This window comes from Gallinula chloropus (genome assembly GCF_964237585.1).
Source record: "Gallinula chloropus genome assembly, chromosome: 29".
Classification (NCBI taxonomy): domain Eukaryota; kingdom Metazoa; phylum Chordata; class Aves; order Gruiformes; family Rallidae; genus Gallinula; species Gallinula chloropus.
The window spans coordinates 1,473,044-1,488,627 of NC_140114.1; the positions used below are offsets into that span (position 1 = coordinate 1,473,044).

General features: G+C 44.5%; 1 protein-coding gene across 3 annotated transcripts; it reads left to right on the plus strand.

Moving 5' to 3' along the window:
- The first annotated feature begins 28 nt into the window (after positions 1 to 28).
- ANP32E (acidic nuclear phosphoprotein 32 family member E) lies at positions 29 to 11,933 on the plus strand. Of its 3 annotated transcripts, none has more exons than XM_084276888.1 (7): positions 29 to 259; positions 2,242 to 2,391; positions 2,798 to 2,920; positions 4,013 to 4,178; positions 5,411 to 5,562; positions 7,180 to 7,234; positions 9,023 to 11,933. In XM_084276888.1, the coding sequence occupies exons 1-7, from the start codon at positions 206 to 208 to the stop codon at positions 9,088 to 9,090; spliced, it is 768 nt and encodes a 255-aa protein (XP_084133014.1). In that variant the 5' UTR covers positions 29 to 205; the 3' UTR covers positions 9,091 to 11,933. The 3 variants fall into 3 exon arrangements, with proteins under 3 accessions (XP_084133014.1, XP_084133013.1, XP_084133012.1); XM_084276887.1 differs by having other exon boundaries at positions 130 to 259; positions 9,026 to 11,933; XM_084276886.1 differs by having other exon boundaries at positions 130 to 259; positions 5,414 to 5,562.
- Positions 11,934 to 15,584: the final 3,651 nt, after the last annotated feature.

Here is a 15,584-nt window from a genome sequence, read left to right on the forward strand (position 1 = left end):
TCAGTGTGCGAGCGGCCATTGACGAGGTCGGAGCTGCGTGCGGGGCGGCGGCGGCTGCCCGCGGCGTTACCTTCCCCGCTCGCGGTTCCTTTCTGGCGGCGGCTGCCGTAGCGGTAGCAGCGACTCGGCGGTTGGTTTTCCCCCCTCCCCCGCCGCGCCCGGCCGCCCTCCCTCGCCACTGCGGAGCCGCGGGAGGAGGGGGGCGATGGAGATGAAGAAGCGCATCAACCTGGAGTTGAGGAACCGGGCCCCCGAGAAGGTGAGGGGCGGCGGGGCGACGGGCCGCGCTCCCGCCTCCGCACGCCCGACCGTCGCCGCCGCCTCAGGCCGCGCGGGCCCGGCGGTGGTGGCGCCGCCGAATCTGGGTCAGCCGTGGCGCAGGAGCCCCACGGGGCGCGGGCGGCGCTTCCGGGCGCCGGCCCCGGGGCGGTGGGCGGCAGGGACCCGCGCCCCCTCCTTCCCTCCCTTTCCTCCCTCCTTCCTTCCCTCCCTGCTTTCCCCTCCTCGCCTCCAACTTCTCCCCTCGCCGTCGCCCTTCGCCCCCCGAAGTTGGCTGGGGAAAGGGGGGTGGGGGGTGTGTGTGTGTGTGCGGGCGGGCCCCCAACTTGCGCCCGCCGTTAATCCCCTCCCGGTTCGCCGCCTCCAAGTTGCGAGCGCGGCCGTAGTAAACAGGTCACGGTCGCGCCGAGCTCAGCCTCATCCCTTCTCTCCCTCCTCCTCTTCTCTTTTTTTTTTTTTCCCCCTAATTCAATTTATTTAATTAATTTTGGGTTTCGTCCTTCCCTCCCCCTCCCTTTTCCCTTCCCCACGTCGCGCTGCGTGGCGCGGCCGGTTCGGTCCCGCTTCTTCCAGCCGCCGCCCCGCCGGGCGCACGATGGGGAGAACCAGGGGGGTGGGAGGTGGGTGTCGTGTCGTGTCGTGTCCCCCCCCACCCCCCACCCCGTGTCGTGTGTGTCTCCGCCCCCGGTTAACGAGAGCACACGCGTGTCTCCGTGTGTGGCCCCCACACCCCTTCCGCCTTCAACTTCTCGTTTCTTTGGAAAGATGCAAAAAAAAAAAAACCCAACCCACCCTAAAAAGCTCAAGATTTGGGACTTCACGTGCGCTGGGAAGCGACGCGCCGCTTTCCCACGGCGAACGGGACGGTCCCCACCCCCGTGGGCATGTCCCAGCCCCCGTTGGTGGCTCCGCTTGTGCATCGAGGGCGGTGGAAGCACCCGGCGCCTCTCGCTCACCCCCGGAGTAAAGTCCAGATACAGCCGCTGCCTCCGCGTAACTGACCCAACTCGTGGGGGGATTTGAGGGCGGCGGGTGGGGGGAATCAAAAGTCCCCCGAACTCTTCGTTTAACCAAATCGCTCGTGTTTCAGTGAGTTTATCAGGGGCTGGTACCTGGAAAAGCCTCCCGTGTGCTTCCAGCGTGTGTCTTGGGCAAAGCCATGGAGGTTCCTTCTCTTCCCCAAAAAACTTTTCTGCTTGTTTGGAGCAACATTGGGCTGGTTTGGGTTGTTTTCCTCTATTTTCTTCGGGTTTGTTCTGGAAATAAACCAACAGTGAGGCTTTGAAGGTGGTAAACTGGGCCATTCGGGAGGTTTCCGCAGCAGCCTTGAGACGTTTGAGGGGGCAAAGGCAGAGGCGCCTCGTTAATGGTCTTTCTAATGAGCGGGACGTTCCGCTGGAGAGAAAGGAATTGAAAATTAATTGGCTGCTCCTCGTTACCGCTTCTCAAAGTACTCGAGCTGTATCGATTATCTAGTTTTTAGTGGCTTTGGCAGGAGGGAATTATTTAATTTGGTTTAATTAACCTGCAGAACCCACTGCTAAAATCATCTGGCACCAGGAGGAAAGGGGATAGTTTGATAGGTTTGAATACCTGTGATCAAATTATTAGAGTTTAGGGACAAGTTTGCAGTTTGCTTGTGTCCAGGGGTAGCTTTTACCCCAGGCAGCAGCAGTGGGGAGGCAGTGAAAGTGTCTGTGAGGGAAGTTTGGGGTGAGATAGCAGTTTTTGTGGAGTTTGAAGCATCCTCAGAGGAAGTGAAACTTAAATATAGTTCCTTCTTTTTTAAAGAGGTGTCAGAGACTAAAAGTCTGGTCTAAATCTAAACCACCCCCCCAAACTGACAGATAATTAACAGTCTCCGAGTTGTGGTTGAGATGAAATGTGGGGGATTTTGGTTAATTAGTGAATATGTTTTTAATGCTAATTAGCCTGATGAGTGACTTGCCATCCTATTCGAAGGTGACCGAGTTGGTGCTCGATAACTGCAGATCCAGCAACGGTGAAATCGAAGGGCTCAATGACTCATTTAAAGAACTCGAGTTTCTCAGCATGGCCAATGTAGAGCTGACATCGCTGGCCAAACTTCCCACGTTGAGTAAGCTCCGAAAGGTACGTAGCTGATGAGTTTTGGGTATCTCCAGTTAATTACAGCTAAGTGAGGCTTGGTCAATGACTCTTGGGCCAGTCCAGTGCTTGTTAGCATGAAGGGTGGTTGCATCCTGGGTTGGACATCGCTGGTGGAATAAAGGCTTGTGGTGAAAACTGGAGTATTTCATATTTTCTAACTTAAAACTGAGGTACCCAAACCCATGAGATCTTAAGGATGACTCTACAATTCTCAAAATATTTGATAACTTGTTAACGCAGCTGCTGGGGCTTCCCAAAGTGTTTGGTTTTGTGATTAAATTGTTAAATTAAAGGGACAGCAGTAGCACCTGGTGTGGTCTGAATCAGATGGTAAGAAGCCAGCTGTTTAATGACTTAATTGTTTATTTTTTCCCCCCCTGCTTAATAGTTGGAGTTGAGTGACAACATTATTTCAGGAGGCCTGGAGGTCCTTGCAGAAAGATGTCCAAATCTCACATATCTAAATCTAAGTGGCAACAAAATCAAAGATCTTGGCACTGTGGAAGCTCTTGTAAGTATGAAGGGAGAGGGATTAATGGAAAATTTCAGCCTAATAAATACTAAGCAAGAATAAATAGAGTAAATAGAATTCTTTTTGCAACGGAATGGCACCGACCTGGCTTGGCATGAGCAGGTTTTTCAAGCATACTGCTGCTGAACTGGTTAAAAAAAGACTTAGTGTGGTACGTTGTAGCTGCTGCTGTTCCTGTTTAGCCTGTGAAATGAAATTTCTCTTCTTACCTGTTGTGTGTGTGTATAAATATATATGTATTTAACTCTCTTCTTGGCAGCTGAGGTGGAATGGATGTGGTGGTGTTTGAGGCTTGTCAGTATTCCGGTCGGTCCTGACTTGATTAACTCAGTAGTTATTAACAGACAGCACTGGTAAATGTGCTGCTGTTAAATTCCTCCTGTGTCAGTAGTGGGATGTACTGAGTTAAGAGGGATTTTTTTGAGCTGGTGTTTTGTCTTTGGAAGAAAAATAACCAGGTTACATCTTGCTAATCTTCTCGAGTTCGTTTATTAAGGTGTAGTTTGTCTGATAAGCTTTCATTAAACTGTGTGGTGATGAGGATGTGTTGGATGAGAGGGTCAGGTAGGAGCAAGCCTGGGAAGCTCCAGCCATAGGTCGTTCAGCTGGAGGAGGAAGCTGCCTCATCTCTTCACCCACTTTTCCCATGATTTGTTATTATTTTTCTTTAATTAGGACCTTGATACAGACTTTTTATTTTTAAAACTGCTCCTAAAGATTCCTCTACTTCTAACAGAGCTTTAACCCAGCAGTTGCTAGACTTAAGTAAAGCAGTTTAGTGCTCTTAAAGGCTTTTATTGAGGCCTCAGATGCTTGCCAAGCCGTGCAGGTGGCTCCTTCTATATGTGTGTAAAGTCTGAAAGGTGAGAAAAATCACCTTCTTTGTTGGCAAAGGAAAATTCTGTGGTGCAATTCAAAATGCTACCAAGGGCCTCTTGTTTATTCCTCATGAGATGCCTGTAAGTTAGCTAAACTTAAAAAAATACCAGATAAGAAGAGTTGGGGACAAGATACAGGGTAAAAGGGTTTGGATTTCCACCCTCCCTTCCATTTACTTTCATTTGTTTTCAGCAAAATCTCAAAAACTTGAAGAGCCTTGACCTGTTCAACTGTGAGATTACAAACCTCGAGGACTACAGAGACAGCATTTTTGAGCTGCTTCAGCAAATCACGTACCTAGATGGGTTTGATCAGGAAGATAACGAAGCACCGGACTCGGAAGATGATGATGATGAGGGTAACTTCCTGAAATCAACTGTGGCTATAGGAGTAACATGCTGTAATAAAGATGCTGACGTGGGGTATGGTGACTTCTTGAGTGTGCTAGGACAATGCTGTGCTCTTATTTTTTGAAGCACAGATGTCAGTAACTCGGTTGGTATTAACTCACGGGGATACAGAAGGAGAACTCCTGTCAGAGGACTTCAGGGTTCTTGCTGGCACCCTCTGAATTAAGGAGATTTTACTAAAGATACTATTACAAAACTGTAAATGTCCTCAAAATAGGTTGTTGCCAGTAGTAAAGCACTTTGGTGCTGTGGGATGATACAGAGCAAGGGGACAAGCACCTAATTTTGTATGAAAAATTAGAATTTTGCTGGGTTTTGTAATGGCTTCAGTCCTGTCCCCAAGAATAATACAATTTTCCTTAGAAAAATGTGTTTAGTTCTCTTGATAGAACCTCAGTTGGAGGCATTAGTGAGGCTGCTCCTACCTCTCCTCCTGTTACCCAGTTGAAAATGAAACTGGTAGGTTTAGGTCTCTGAGTGTGGCTACAAGTTAAGATGTACTTTACTAGTCGAAGGTGTTAAAATTCAAAGTGGGTTGTGGCTCTTGGGGCTGCTGATGAGCACTACGACACTAAATTTTGAAGCCTGTCTTTAAAAACTCAGTGAAAGCCAAATTGTTACTTAGAATGTGAAAATATACCCAGTATTTGGAAGTAGATGAATAAGTTTTAAACTTGAACATTAAATCATCTTGTTGTTTCTTGTGATTCATTTATCTGGAACTGTGAAAGTGATTAGGAATTGAGAGATCACTTCTCTGGATCTGTAGGTGTTTTGTAGTTACTAGTAAGTGATTAAATAAGATGTGTGTAATGTTTAAGCTGCATTTGCCTTTAAATATTTAGGGTTTGCTTCTCTAGAGAAGCCTCTCTTCCCCTTCAGACTAAATTTTCAGCTCCCTTGCAAGAGTTTGCAGATGCAGCTGCTTCAGATGTTAAGAGTTTTGCCTGAAGCTTGAGATGTAAAAACATCAGTAGCCTTTCTTTGGGGTGGGGAGGATTAGAACTCTTAACTTCATTAAAACCATGCTCGTTTCCCACGTGGTGCCTGCATTTAACAAACCTAAAACCCTTCTGGTTTGAAACTGTAACTTTAAACTAGCTTGTCCGGGTGTGTACTTGGGTAAAGAGGAGTTAATGAGACTTGTAGTGTATATGTATAAGTGTAGCCTTCATTTCAGAAGGAGATGAGGATGATGATGATGAAGATGAAGCTGGTCCTCCTGGAGAATACGAAGAGGAAGATGATGAAGATGATGGAGGTTCAGATTTGGGGGAAGGTGAAGAAGAGGAAGAAGTTGGCCTTTCGTATCTGATGAAAGAGGAAATTCAGGTAAAGTTTGCAAGTCACGCCAAATCTGGGAAATGAAGAGAAATGGCCTGCAGACTTCGGGGTTCACTGAGCCATGTAGACACAGAGTGCGTGAATCTGGGGTAAAGGTTGGGAGATTTTGGAGAGAAGGCTGCTGTCACTCAGTTGTAAAGCCATCACTTGAACGTGAGCGGTGGCTTTTGGCTCTCAAGATGGTCCTGGCTGCCTTCCAGGACTTGGTTCACTCTTATCCCAGCCCGTGATGGTGGAACCACTCTTACTCTGTAAGCTAAAGCCACTGTTCTCCCCAGCATTTTGAATCTGTGAACTTCTGCCAATTAAATTGTCAGACTAGAAATCCCTATTAAGTAGAATTAGTGAATTTGTTTTGGAAAACAAATTTAAAAAATCACCTTGGTCTTGTGAAAGAAGAGAATGGAACAGCAACAAGTTACTGGCACTTAAAGGTGAAACAAAGGAAAAGTCTTATGTTTTTACTATGTGAAATGCTGGGTTGTTACCATGCTCTCACTTTAAAATGTTCTTAGGGTGGTGTTGAGGAGCTGTGGAAAATAGCCTGCAGGACCTTCCAAGTAGTAGTGTACTAAAAAGCAAGTGGAGTACTAAAGATAAGAAAATAGATGTGTTTTACAAGGTTATGAAGAGATTCTTGCAGATAGAAACAGGTCATGTCTCAGTGGTTACTGGGTAGAAAAATACAGGGGTTTCAGTGGGTGGTATTTGGATGTTGGGTGACTAGGAGCTACCTCACAGGGCCTGAGAATGTTAGTGGAGTGCAGGACTGCGGCCCTTCTGATGGCAGTGGGACACAACCAGATCCTGAGCTTGCATTTTGTGTTTAGGTACAGAACAGGTGGGTCAGGGTGATGTATGTAATGTTTTAAGAGAGTTCTAGAACTTATACCCCATTCTAATCACAGTGAGTTAACCCAGAGTGGTTTTCAGTTCCTGTGGTCGAAAGGCAAAGGTCAGCCAGGCGCTCATGACGGTTTCACATCGTTACATCACCTTATATGTAAAATTTGGTAGAGCAGATTAATAGAAGACGACTTCAGTTTGCCTTCAGGGCTTGACATGGTGCCAGCAGGGCAGTGATCTTGCATCAGTTCAATTTTCTGGGGTTGCTGATTGTTAATTGGTTTACATTTTTCAGATATCAGCTTTAAAAAAAAGGCAAGGGGGGGGGAAAACTGCAAGAACTTAATTAATTTGACATGGAAATAAGGATTTTTGGGTGATATTGGCCATTCTGCTTTCTCTTCTTGTCCTTTAATGGCACTTGGGTTCAAAGACAAACTGTTTGTCATCTCTAATTGCTGTCGTGGCCTCTTCAGTTAATTTTGTGATAATTTAATCTTGAGCTGGCATAAGGTAGTAAAGGGGGGAGGGAAAGAAAACCCGAAAGAATCAAGGCTACCAGGCCAGATAATGCCCTGATAAAGCGTCCTGCCGTCGGCTTGGCTGCCTGGCCTTGTACAGATGGGCAGCAGCAAAAAGTAAACGTGGAATGTGACCTCTGAACAGACTAAGTGGGATTGTTGGGATTTCTCCTCAGGATCAGCACCTAAGGAAAACTATCAGCAATTTTAAACGTATTTCACTATTATTTTTGTGAAGGATGAAGATGATGATGATGATTATGTTGAAGAAGGGGGTGATGAGGAAGAAGAAGGTAAGTACTTGGGCTGTTAGAGTTGGGATTAAACCTGTTGATTCTTTACGATTCTCTAACTTGGCAAGTTTGGGATAAAATAAATCACTGGTCTGATGGCTGGACTGTTTCTGAAAGTATGTTGAAGTATTTTAGGATGGGTTTAAGCAAAAGCTTGAGCAGGTTGTAAAGTAGCTGAGGGTTATTTTGGTATTTTTCTGTCTGCTTACTTATAAAATAAAACCAAGGAAATGACAGTTTTCAAAGTCACTTGTTGAAGCTGCTTTCTGAAACACAAGATGCTGCATCTCCTACATGTTATTTCCCAACCTTGAGAAGGGATTCTTCTCTGGACATTGCAGATGTTACATTTGTGGTGTTTCATGCACCAGAAGCTCCACAGCAAAGCCCCAGCTTTATCTTCTCCCTTTATCGAAGTGGCCTCTCCAGGAAACTCGAGAGGCAGCTCCTAGGAGGCAAAGTTTATTTTTCTATCTGGCCTTTTTATCAGCAGTGGGAACTTCTTCATTTCATAAACGGCTGGTTTGATGTCAGACAAGGGTGTAACAGTCAAAAGCTTGCAAAAAAGCCACTTTAAGGCAGCGTATCATTGTATCCAGAGTGTAACTGGTGAGGAAGAGCAAAGCTCTTGCAGGCTGCTGTGGCTTTTTGTTAATGAAATGGGTTTCTTAAGTTTTGGCTTTTTTTTTATTCATTAAATGACTTTTTGTTTTACCTGTTGATCCTCTAAAAAGGACCTGCAAGAAGTTAAATGGGACAAATGTACTGCTCATTCTTTTTTCACACCTTGTTTGAGGTTTCCAGGCCTCCAGGGTAGGGACTAGCCTGATCTTGGATGCTCCTGCCCGGTTCTATACCACTGGAACTGAAGTTGCTCTGTAGGCAGACAGCTTGTTCTCAGTTCCTGTGCACAAATACCAGTGTGATAGGAGTTCCCTGTCACTGCCAGTCAGTAGCCACTGAAATCTATTTTAAAAAATCAAGTTTCATCCTAAAATTAGCAGGTTCTTCCTCTGGACTTTTCTTGTTAAGAGGCTCTGCCAGAACTTGGATTTTTTAATCCCCATCTCATCTGTGCTCTTGGTTTAATGCAGCAATTTTTGGAGATGCATCTTGCACTTGAAAAAAGAATTGATGTTTTGAAGTAGCAATGCTAATTCTTCACTTGTTACAAATTCAGCCTTCTATTAAGACAACAAAGCAGGCGGTCAGGAGGGCTAATTAGCCAGGAAATGACTGCTGGAAAAGAAATCTATTAGATTTGACAAAATTGCATTTCATTATTTCACCACAAGAGCGCACAGTCCACTGGCTGGATTAAGCATATTTGAAGAATCAGCTCAAAGATGTTTACATAAGAAGTTTATGCCGTTGGTCACGGGAGAGGGAACGGCACGTGTGTCACTTGGTATCTGTGGGGACTGCGGGGTTTTGGACAGGGTGTGTGGAACTTTAGGGAGATGGAAAATGTCATTTCCAGGTGAGTTCTCAAGTATTTGTTACCACAAAGAGGTTTTTTTTATAATAAATCCACTTCTAATCCTGTATGGAACATCACAGGTTTAGTTTGAGCTTCGTTTAAGCTTAGTTTGAGCTTAGTTTAATGCAGGCTGCATGAATTATTAGAACAATGTAAACTGATGTGTTTTTTGGAGAGCCATAAGCAGCACAGAGATGTTATAGTGGTGAATGTGTTAATAATTATTTCAATTACCTTTTCTACAAGTTAACAGTACATTTATGGTTGAGCAGAACGTAATGAGATCTATGTATACCTCTCTTCCTTAGCAGAGGGCATTCGAGGGGAGAAGAGGAAACGAGACCCTGAAGATGAAGGCGAGGAAGAGGATGATTAATTTGTTCTAGACACGAGTAGGACCAGACTCTTTAAGTTACAGAATACGCAATAGTGATTATGCAGATCTGTATGTCTCCATGTACCATAGATGTCCCTACAGAAGATATGTTAACTTTTTATAGAAGTGTGGTTTTACTATTCTTGCCCTTTTTATCATTCCAAATAAGATACAATAGCCTGTTAGTGAACCTACACGTAGAGAACAATTTCCAGCCCCTCTAATCACTGAAGCCATTGTCAAGTTTTTTCTCCCCCTGCCCCTTCTAAGACTTTTTTCTTTGGAGCTCTTTAATTTTATACAAGCTTGCTGTGTTGGTCATCATTAGCCCAGAATTCAAACACCCATTTCACGTGGGATTAATGTTATGAATTTCCTTCAAGATTTCCAAGTTTTTGTACTTAAAAAGCTGAACTCAAAAATGCTAGATGGTGAATTCCAGTCTCTGAAATGAGATGTTGACTAGAGTCTTGAGTTTACCAGGGATTCTATTTGAAATCCACTAAATGACACTTTCACTTCAGCTTTTTAAAAGGTGACTCGTAGTTTTGAAGTCTTCTATCCCATTTTGTGTGTTACAGTGTAAAGCCTCAGTGGGTTTCAGAAGATTATTCTCCCCCTGCCCCCTCTCCCTGCTTGTTCAGATGTTTGGTGTTTACTGGAGTATTCACTAGATACCTCCAAGAATGTATCTTGGCGAACAGAAAGGGTTGTAATCCTTCAATCTTCTCCAAATTACGTAGTCATCGCAGGTTATTAACAAAAGCAATTAATCTGTAGTTTTAAACCATTTCCCTCAAAGTCTTTGTTAAACTTCTCACTTCCTTTGCTCTTGCATTGTCATTTTGGGAATTCTGCAACAATCATGGTGTTTGGCTATGAAATATATGCATTTCTAATGCAGAAGTGAACGGGTAACTCCTTCAAGCACATTTTAGTTCTTTCAAACAACCCCCCCACACCACTTGTATAGAATCATTGAAGGCAGAAAGATCAACATAAATAGAGTTTCCTTGGCAGGTCTCACCTTTTAAACTTTTTTAAGCTGGTTGTAAGGCAAAACATTCAAGTTCATGTAAAATACTAGTGAATAGTTTAGGGTTTTTTATATGGAATGGCTGCAGAAACTTGTTCTGTTGCATAAATTTGGTGGCAAATACAGGAGATGTGTTGACAACCTTTTTTTTTTCTAGCAGCCTGTTGTGACCAGCAGGTCTTAATAATACTTGCCCTGATGGATTCATGTTTTCAAGCCACTGCAAAACAAGTTCAAACATACCACATTCCTCTTCCAGTCATGATTTGGATTTAAAAACTCAGTAGTCTTGATATAAAACTAACTTAACATTGTTTCACGTAGGTACTGAACCAAATATCACACACAGCTTTATTCAAGAGACTTATTTTTGTATCTGTCTTGGCTGACAATAGCTGCCATTAAACTGGGGGGAGACACCACGGGTGGGGGAAGACAAGAGATATCCTGGACCTAAGTGAAGAGTCAGTCACCCATCGATCGGTTCACCTGTGAATATTTAATTTCACACACTCTCAGACTTTAAAATGTGACTTCCAACTCTTAAAATCAAGTTTAGATACTGCAGGGTTGAAGTTCTGCAAAGCCCAGTTTCTTGTGTGTGTGGGTTGTTTGTCCCCCCCACCCCCTAAATAGAGCCTTAAATCATAGTTTCTCATGTAGCTGTAAAGCATAGCCAGCCAGTAAAGGCATTGGGATGAAATGAGTCAGGCAGATGGCAATATTCTTGGAAATGAACTGACTAAATGGGGTTTGTGTTGGGGTTTTTGTTTTGTTTTTCTTTTTTTTTTTTTTAAATGAATTATCTGTAAAGACACTAGAAAAGTAGTGGTAAAACTACATTTGCAACCACAATCTAAGTTCCTGTGTTTGTGTATGAATACTGAATGACTAGAAACCTTAGGTAAGTGCACATCCTGTCGTGTCGTGGAGGCTCTGTGTTCAAGGCAGTTGCTTCGTGCTCAGCTTTGAGATAGAAAAGTGTATTTTTTCCCATCGTTTTGCTTTCTTTCAGTCTCAGCAAATGAAACCTATTATTTATAAATGTGTACTTTAAAGTACCTCATTGTCAGGGTTTTTCCTTAACTGTCTTTTACTGATGCACAGAAAACTAGGGGGGGGTGGGGAAAAAAACCCTATTTTGGTTTTGATGGATTCAAATTTTTTGGTCTTGGTGAGCCAAACCCCAGTTTTGATGAGTTAACTGGACAAAAGGGAGTAAACTCAGAAAGGGGTTAGCAGACCTTCCCTGAGATATTCAGATTTAACACTTCTTAAAAACAAACTTGCAGGATCGTGCATCAGCTGCTACATCTTAAAAATACCTGAGCCTCACACAAAACTTCCTAAGTAACTTTGTCTTTCTCCTCAGTGTTACCATCGAAGTCTAGTTTCATATTTGTCAGCTTGGCATGCAATTAAAACAGCATAGCATTTTTTTAAAAGAAAAAAAAAAAAAGTAATACAGAGCCTCCAGATAACTTTTGAAACTTTTTTGCTTGGTGGGTGGTCTTTTCATGCAAATACGTAAGGGTGGGTTTTATATTTTGTAGAGGTTTTGTCCTATTTTAATGCTCTTTGTATGGCAGTATGTATATAGTGTGTTTTGGTTCCTTATCAAACTCTTTCCTTAAACTTTGGAGTAACTGATTTTGTGCAACTGTGTTTTGAATAAAGCCATGACAGTGTTAAATTAAAAAGAGAACAACCCTGCAGCACTCTTCTGATAATTTTTAGTTGTAACAAAACATGTTTCCTCCCCACGTGTGCTGTAAATTTTAAATTAAAAAAAAGTTTTCAGACCGAATTATTTCAAATAAATTGAGACTATTGTATTGGATTACTTCTTTTAGTATCTACAGCTGTGGAGAATGTGGGATTTCTTAAGGAATCGAGTAAGGTAATTGTTTTTCTGTTACCTTTTTTTGGGAAACCTGCAGCTCTGAGCATCTTTCTGGGACTGGAACTTGTTCTTTAAGGTATTTTAGGTCTTGGTAACATCACAGTTGAGGAAGGATGCTATTGAAAACCTATAGCGAGGTGTGGATTGCCAAATGAGTTTTTAATGTTGAAAACTGTTGGAGCAGAGAGGGCTTTTGTATACTTATAAATCAATGTGAATGTAGCTGAGGAGTCCAGGTCTGTTTTAAGTCTTGAGCATTTTCCCCCTTTTTTCCTTCTTTTTCATAAATGCTGCTGACTTGGTGTGCCCAACAGCCTGAGCTGCGAGTCTAATGCTGCCCTTTCAAAGCAGCTGTGAATTCCTCCTCATTCAAGCACAGTGTTTTTGAAGAAACCCATAAAATTAGCTGTATCTCTTACACAGCCCGACCAAGCCTTGTTTTTATTTTGGGATTAGTCCAGTATTAGCAAAAATCCTCTGGCTGCACTTGAGAAAGCCAGTAACTAAACAGGCTTTTCTTGTACTTAATGAGCCATCAACCAAGAAATGAGTGGTGGTTTTCTGGGGTATTTTTAAGTGTGGGGAGGAATTGCCTTTCCTTGTCAAGCCCTAAGCCTGGCTGCTCACTCTAAGCACCTGTTTGCCCACTGGAGTGAGACTAAATGGAGGGACCTGAGCTTTATCCTTGGTTTTAAGAGAATTTTAGTCTACCTTGGAAGATAGTGTGGGGGGGTTGTGAAGTAAAACCAAGCTGGTCCATGCATGGTAAAAGAAGATGAAAGGGCTGTGTAGGCACGTCTTCAAAATCAGGAAAAACTTGAGGTGTGGGGTGCTTGAGCTCGGTCTGTTGGGAGGCGAAGCAGCTTGTCCTGACCTGCCCTAAACGACCTTAATCCCTGCCACAGCCTAGCAGTCCCGCTTTGGTTTAAAACCCTCTGCTGCTGCTGCAGAAGTCATCTCGCCCGCTCCCGGAGGGAAGATGCTCCACGTGGCTGCAAGACGTGCTCCTTCCCAGCCCCGCCGGGACAGAGGGAGAAGCCCTGCCGCTCTCCAAAGCCTAAAAGCGCCCCGCGCCGCTCTCTCCAGCAGCCTCCCAGGGGCTCTGCTGTCCTCCATTTTGTCGCAGCGAGGGCAAAGCCTGCTGGCGGGCGGCCGTGCAGCTTCCTGCCCTCCTTCCCTCGGTGCTTTTGTCTTTTGTCACCCCTTCTTTCCCGTCCCTTCCCCCTTCTAGTCGTTCTTCTTTCCCTCCCCTTCCTTCCTCAGGGGCAGGGTCGCCTCATGAGTTGAGCAAGTACCTTCTCCACCGCCTCCCCCCACCCCCGAGAGCGGGAAACCGTTAGCCACGGGGTTCCCCGACCTCAGGCAGCAGGGGTTTCGCCGCGGCTCCGCTGCTGATTGGCTGAGATTTGCCGCAGTTCCGCCCCTCCGCTGGGACCCGCCTTCCCGCGCGCGGCGGGGGCAGCTTCTCCCCCGCCTTAACGGTCGTTTCCCAACGGCTCCTCCCGCCTCAGATTCGGCCCTTCAGGGCGGGGGGGTGGTGAGAGCTGCTGGGGAGGAGCGCGGAGAGGCGTGAGGAGAGGAAAACTCCCTCTTAAAAGTGTCTCGTTTCCATCCTAAACCAGCCTCCCCCCTCAAGAGCAGCTTTTCCTGTCAGTTTGGGTGAGCCCTCTGGCCGTGGTGGGTGATGAAAAGTCAGAACGCGATTCTGAGTCCAAACAGAGGGGGGAAAATAAAGTATAAACCCTCATCCCAGAGGTTTCATTTCAACGTTATGCATGAGAAAGCGTAAATTTAGCGGTTTGGTACAAATGCTTAGTGTGAAAACATAAATACATTCTTCCTTAGCTAAACCCCGGTGGTTAGAGAGCTGGTTAAAGCTTGCTTTTGCAGGCAGTTTGTCCTGCAATGTACTTAACGTGGCTGATCTCCTAGTTTGATTTGCCCTCCCAAGCAAAGAGAACCCTGAAGAATCTTCAAATGGGGCATGAGAAGGGGCACGAGAGCCAAATCGCCCCTTTTCTCACCATCGCAGTAGCTATCGCCCAATTTCAGGTAAATGTGCTAGACTTACAGCCCCCAAGGGATTTGAGATCCCTTTTAGGGAAAGCAGATGTCTGGGTCAAGGGCAGCCATGCTGTGGGTGCTCCTGAAGAGGGAAGGGGTAATTAGCTTGCTTTTTCATTAGACAGTAGGGCATGCCTTTGAATGTGGGATTCTGGAAATCTGGTTTTGTGAGTCGTGTTTCTCAGGAAATTCCTGTGCTGTTGCCTCTGCAGGTCCCATCAGGTGCTGGGGAAGACGCTGCTGCTGCTTTACACGTGTGTAGGAGCAGATGTCGCAGCCTTCCTGGTTTAGACCTGCCTAGGACAGGCATCCTTTTAGCACCTATTTTAGCCTTAGTGCAGGTAAGGCTTAACAAAAGGGATTTCTTTCATCTGTAATCTAACCAAGAACTAGCAGAACTATCCTTTGCCATTCCCTACGCCTTCTATGATGATGAATTAACATTTGTTTTCCCTTTACTCCCCCAAATGAAATTAGTTTTTATAAAAGTCATGCTGTTAGGGATATAAACCCACAAGGGTCTGTCAATATCTAGCCTAGCATGATTTCAGGTTTCTTCTGTATTTTTATACATAAAAAGGGGAAGCTGACGTTCTCGTGTAGTCACATGTATTCAGGGATTTGGGCTTGGAGAGGAGTGTAAAATACTGTGAGCTTTATCATGAAGTAATGAGAATTACCAAAACGAAAACTGCCACATTCATCGGTAAACAGAGTCCTGTGTGTTGGTTTTGGCAGCAAGAGTTACTGCTGTGTACTGAAAAAAAACCACACACCAATTTCACTGATTGCAAACCACAAATGTCTGAACCAAAGAATGAGATCAGTTTAGAAGCTAGGAGATGAAAATGATTCTTAAATTAGTTTTACTTCTCTCTCGATTTTTTTGGGTCTCTGTTGTGCTTGGGGTTGTAGTCTGATTGTGAGATTAGGTTGTATTTTAAGGACACACTCGTGCAGTCCATTTGTTGTTCATTGATCGGCGGGAGTGGCACAAATGGAGGGTCAAGGGGAGCAGCTGCCCTCGGGTAGCAAAACGCAGGGGATGGGAACAGAAAAAGTCAGTGACAGCAGCTGCTCTGAGCAGGATGGCAGAGCACAGCCTGGGGCAGTGAAATTTCTGGTGGGAGATTTTTCATGTGAATTACAGTTTTATCTGCTGGTCTGCTTTTTAAACTTGAAAATTGCAGTTCAGGGTATGCTTCAGTTTCTGCCTTCAGTGTGTCTCATTAGGAAAACCCCCAAAGCCAACCGCTTAACAACCAACCATCCCTCCAAATAACTGAGGAAACCCTTTCCTCGTGCTTCTAATTTAACTGCCAAAACTGAGGGAGAATCCAAAAATAAATGTACGGCCACAACAACAAACCAAAAGAAAACCACAGTGTACATAAAGGCTGGGAACTCTTGGCACTGAGGGAGAGGATTCTGTTCTAGGTATAAAACAACCTCAGACTTCATGTTTGGTTTTGTGTTGGAAAAAGAGGAGAT

Coding starts and splice junctions, on each gene's coding strand:
- ANP32E (XM_084276888.1), top strand. CDS start 206: ATGGAGATGAAGAAGCGCATCAACCTGGAGTTGAGGAACCGGGCCCCC. Junction 260..2,241: donor GGAACCGGGCCCCCGAGAAG/GTGAGGGGCGGC, acceptor TCCTATTCGAAG/GTGACCGAGTTGGTGCTCGA. Junction 7,235..9,022: donor GGGTGATGAGGAAGAAGAAG/GTAAGTACTTGG, acceptor TCTCTTCCTTAG/CAGAGGGCATTCGAGGGGAG.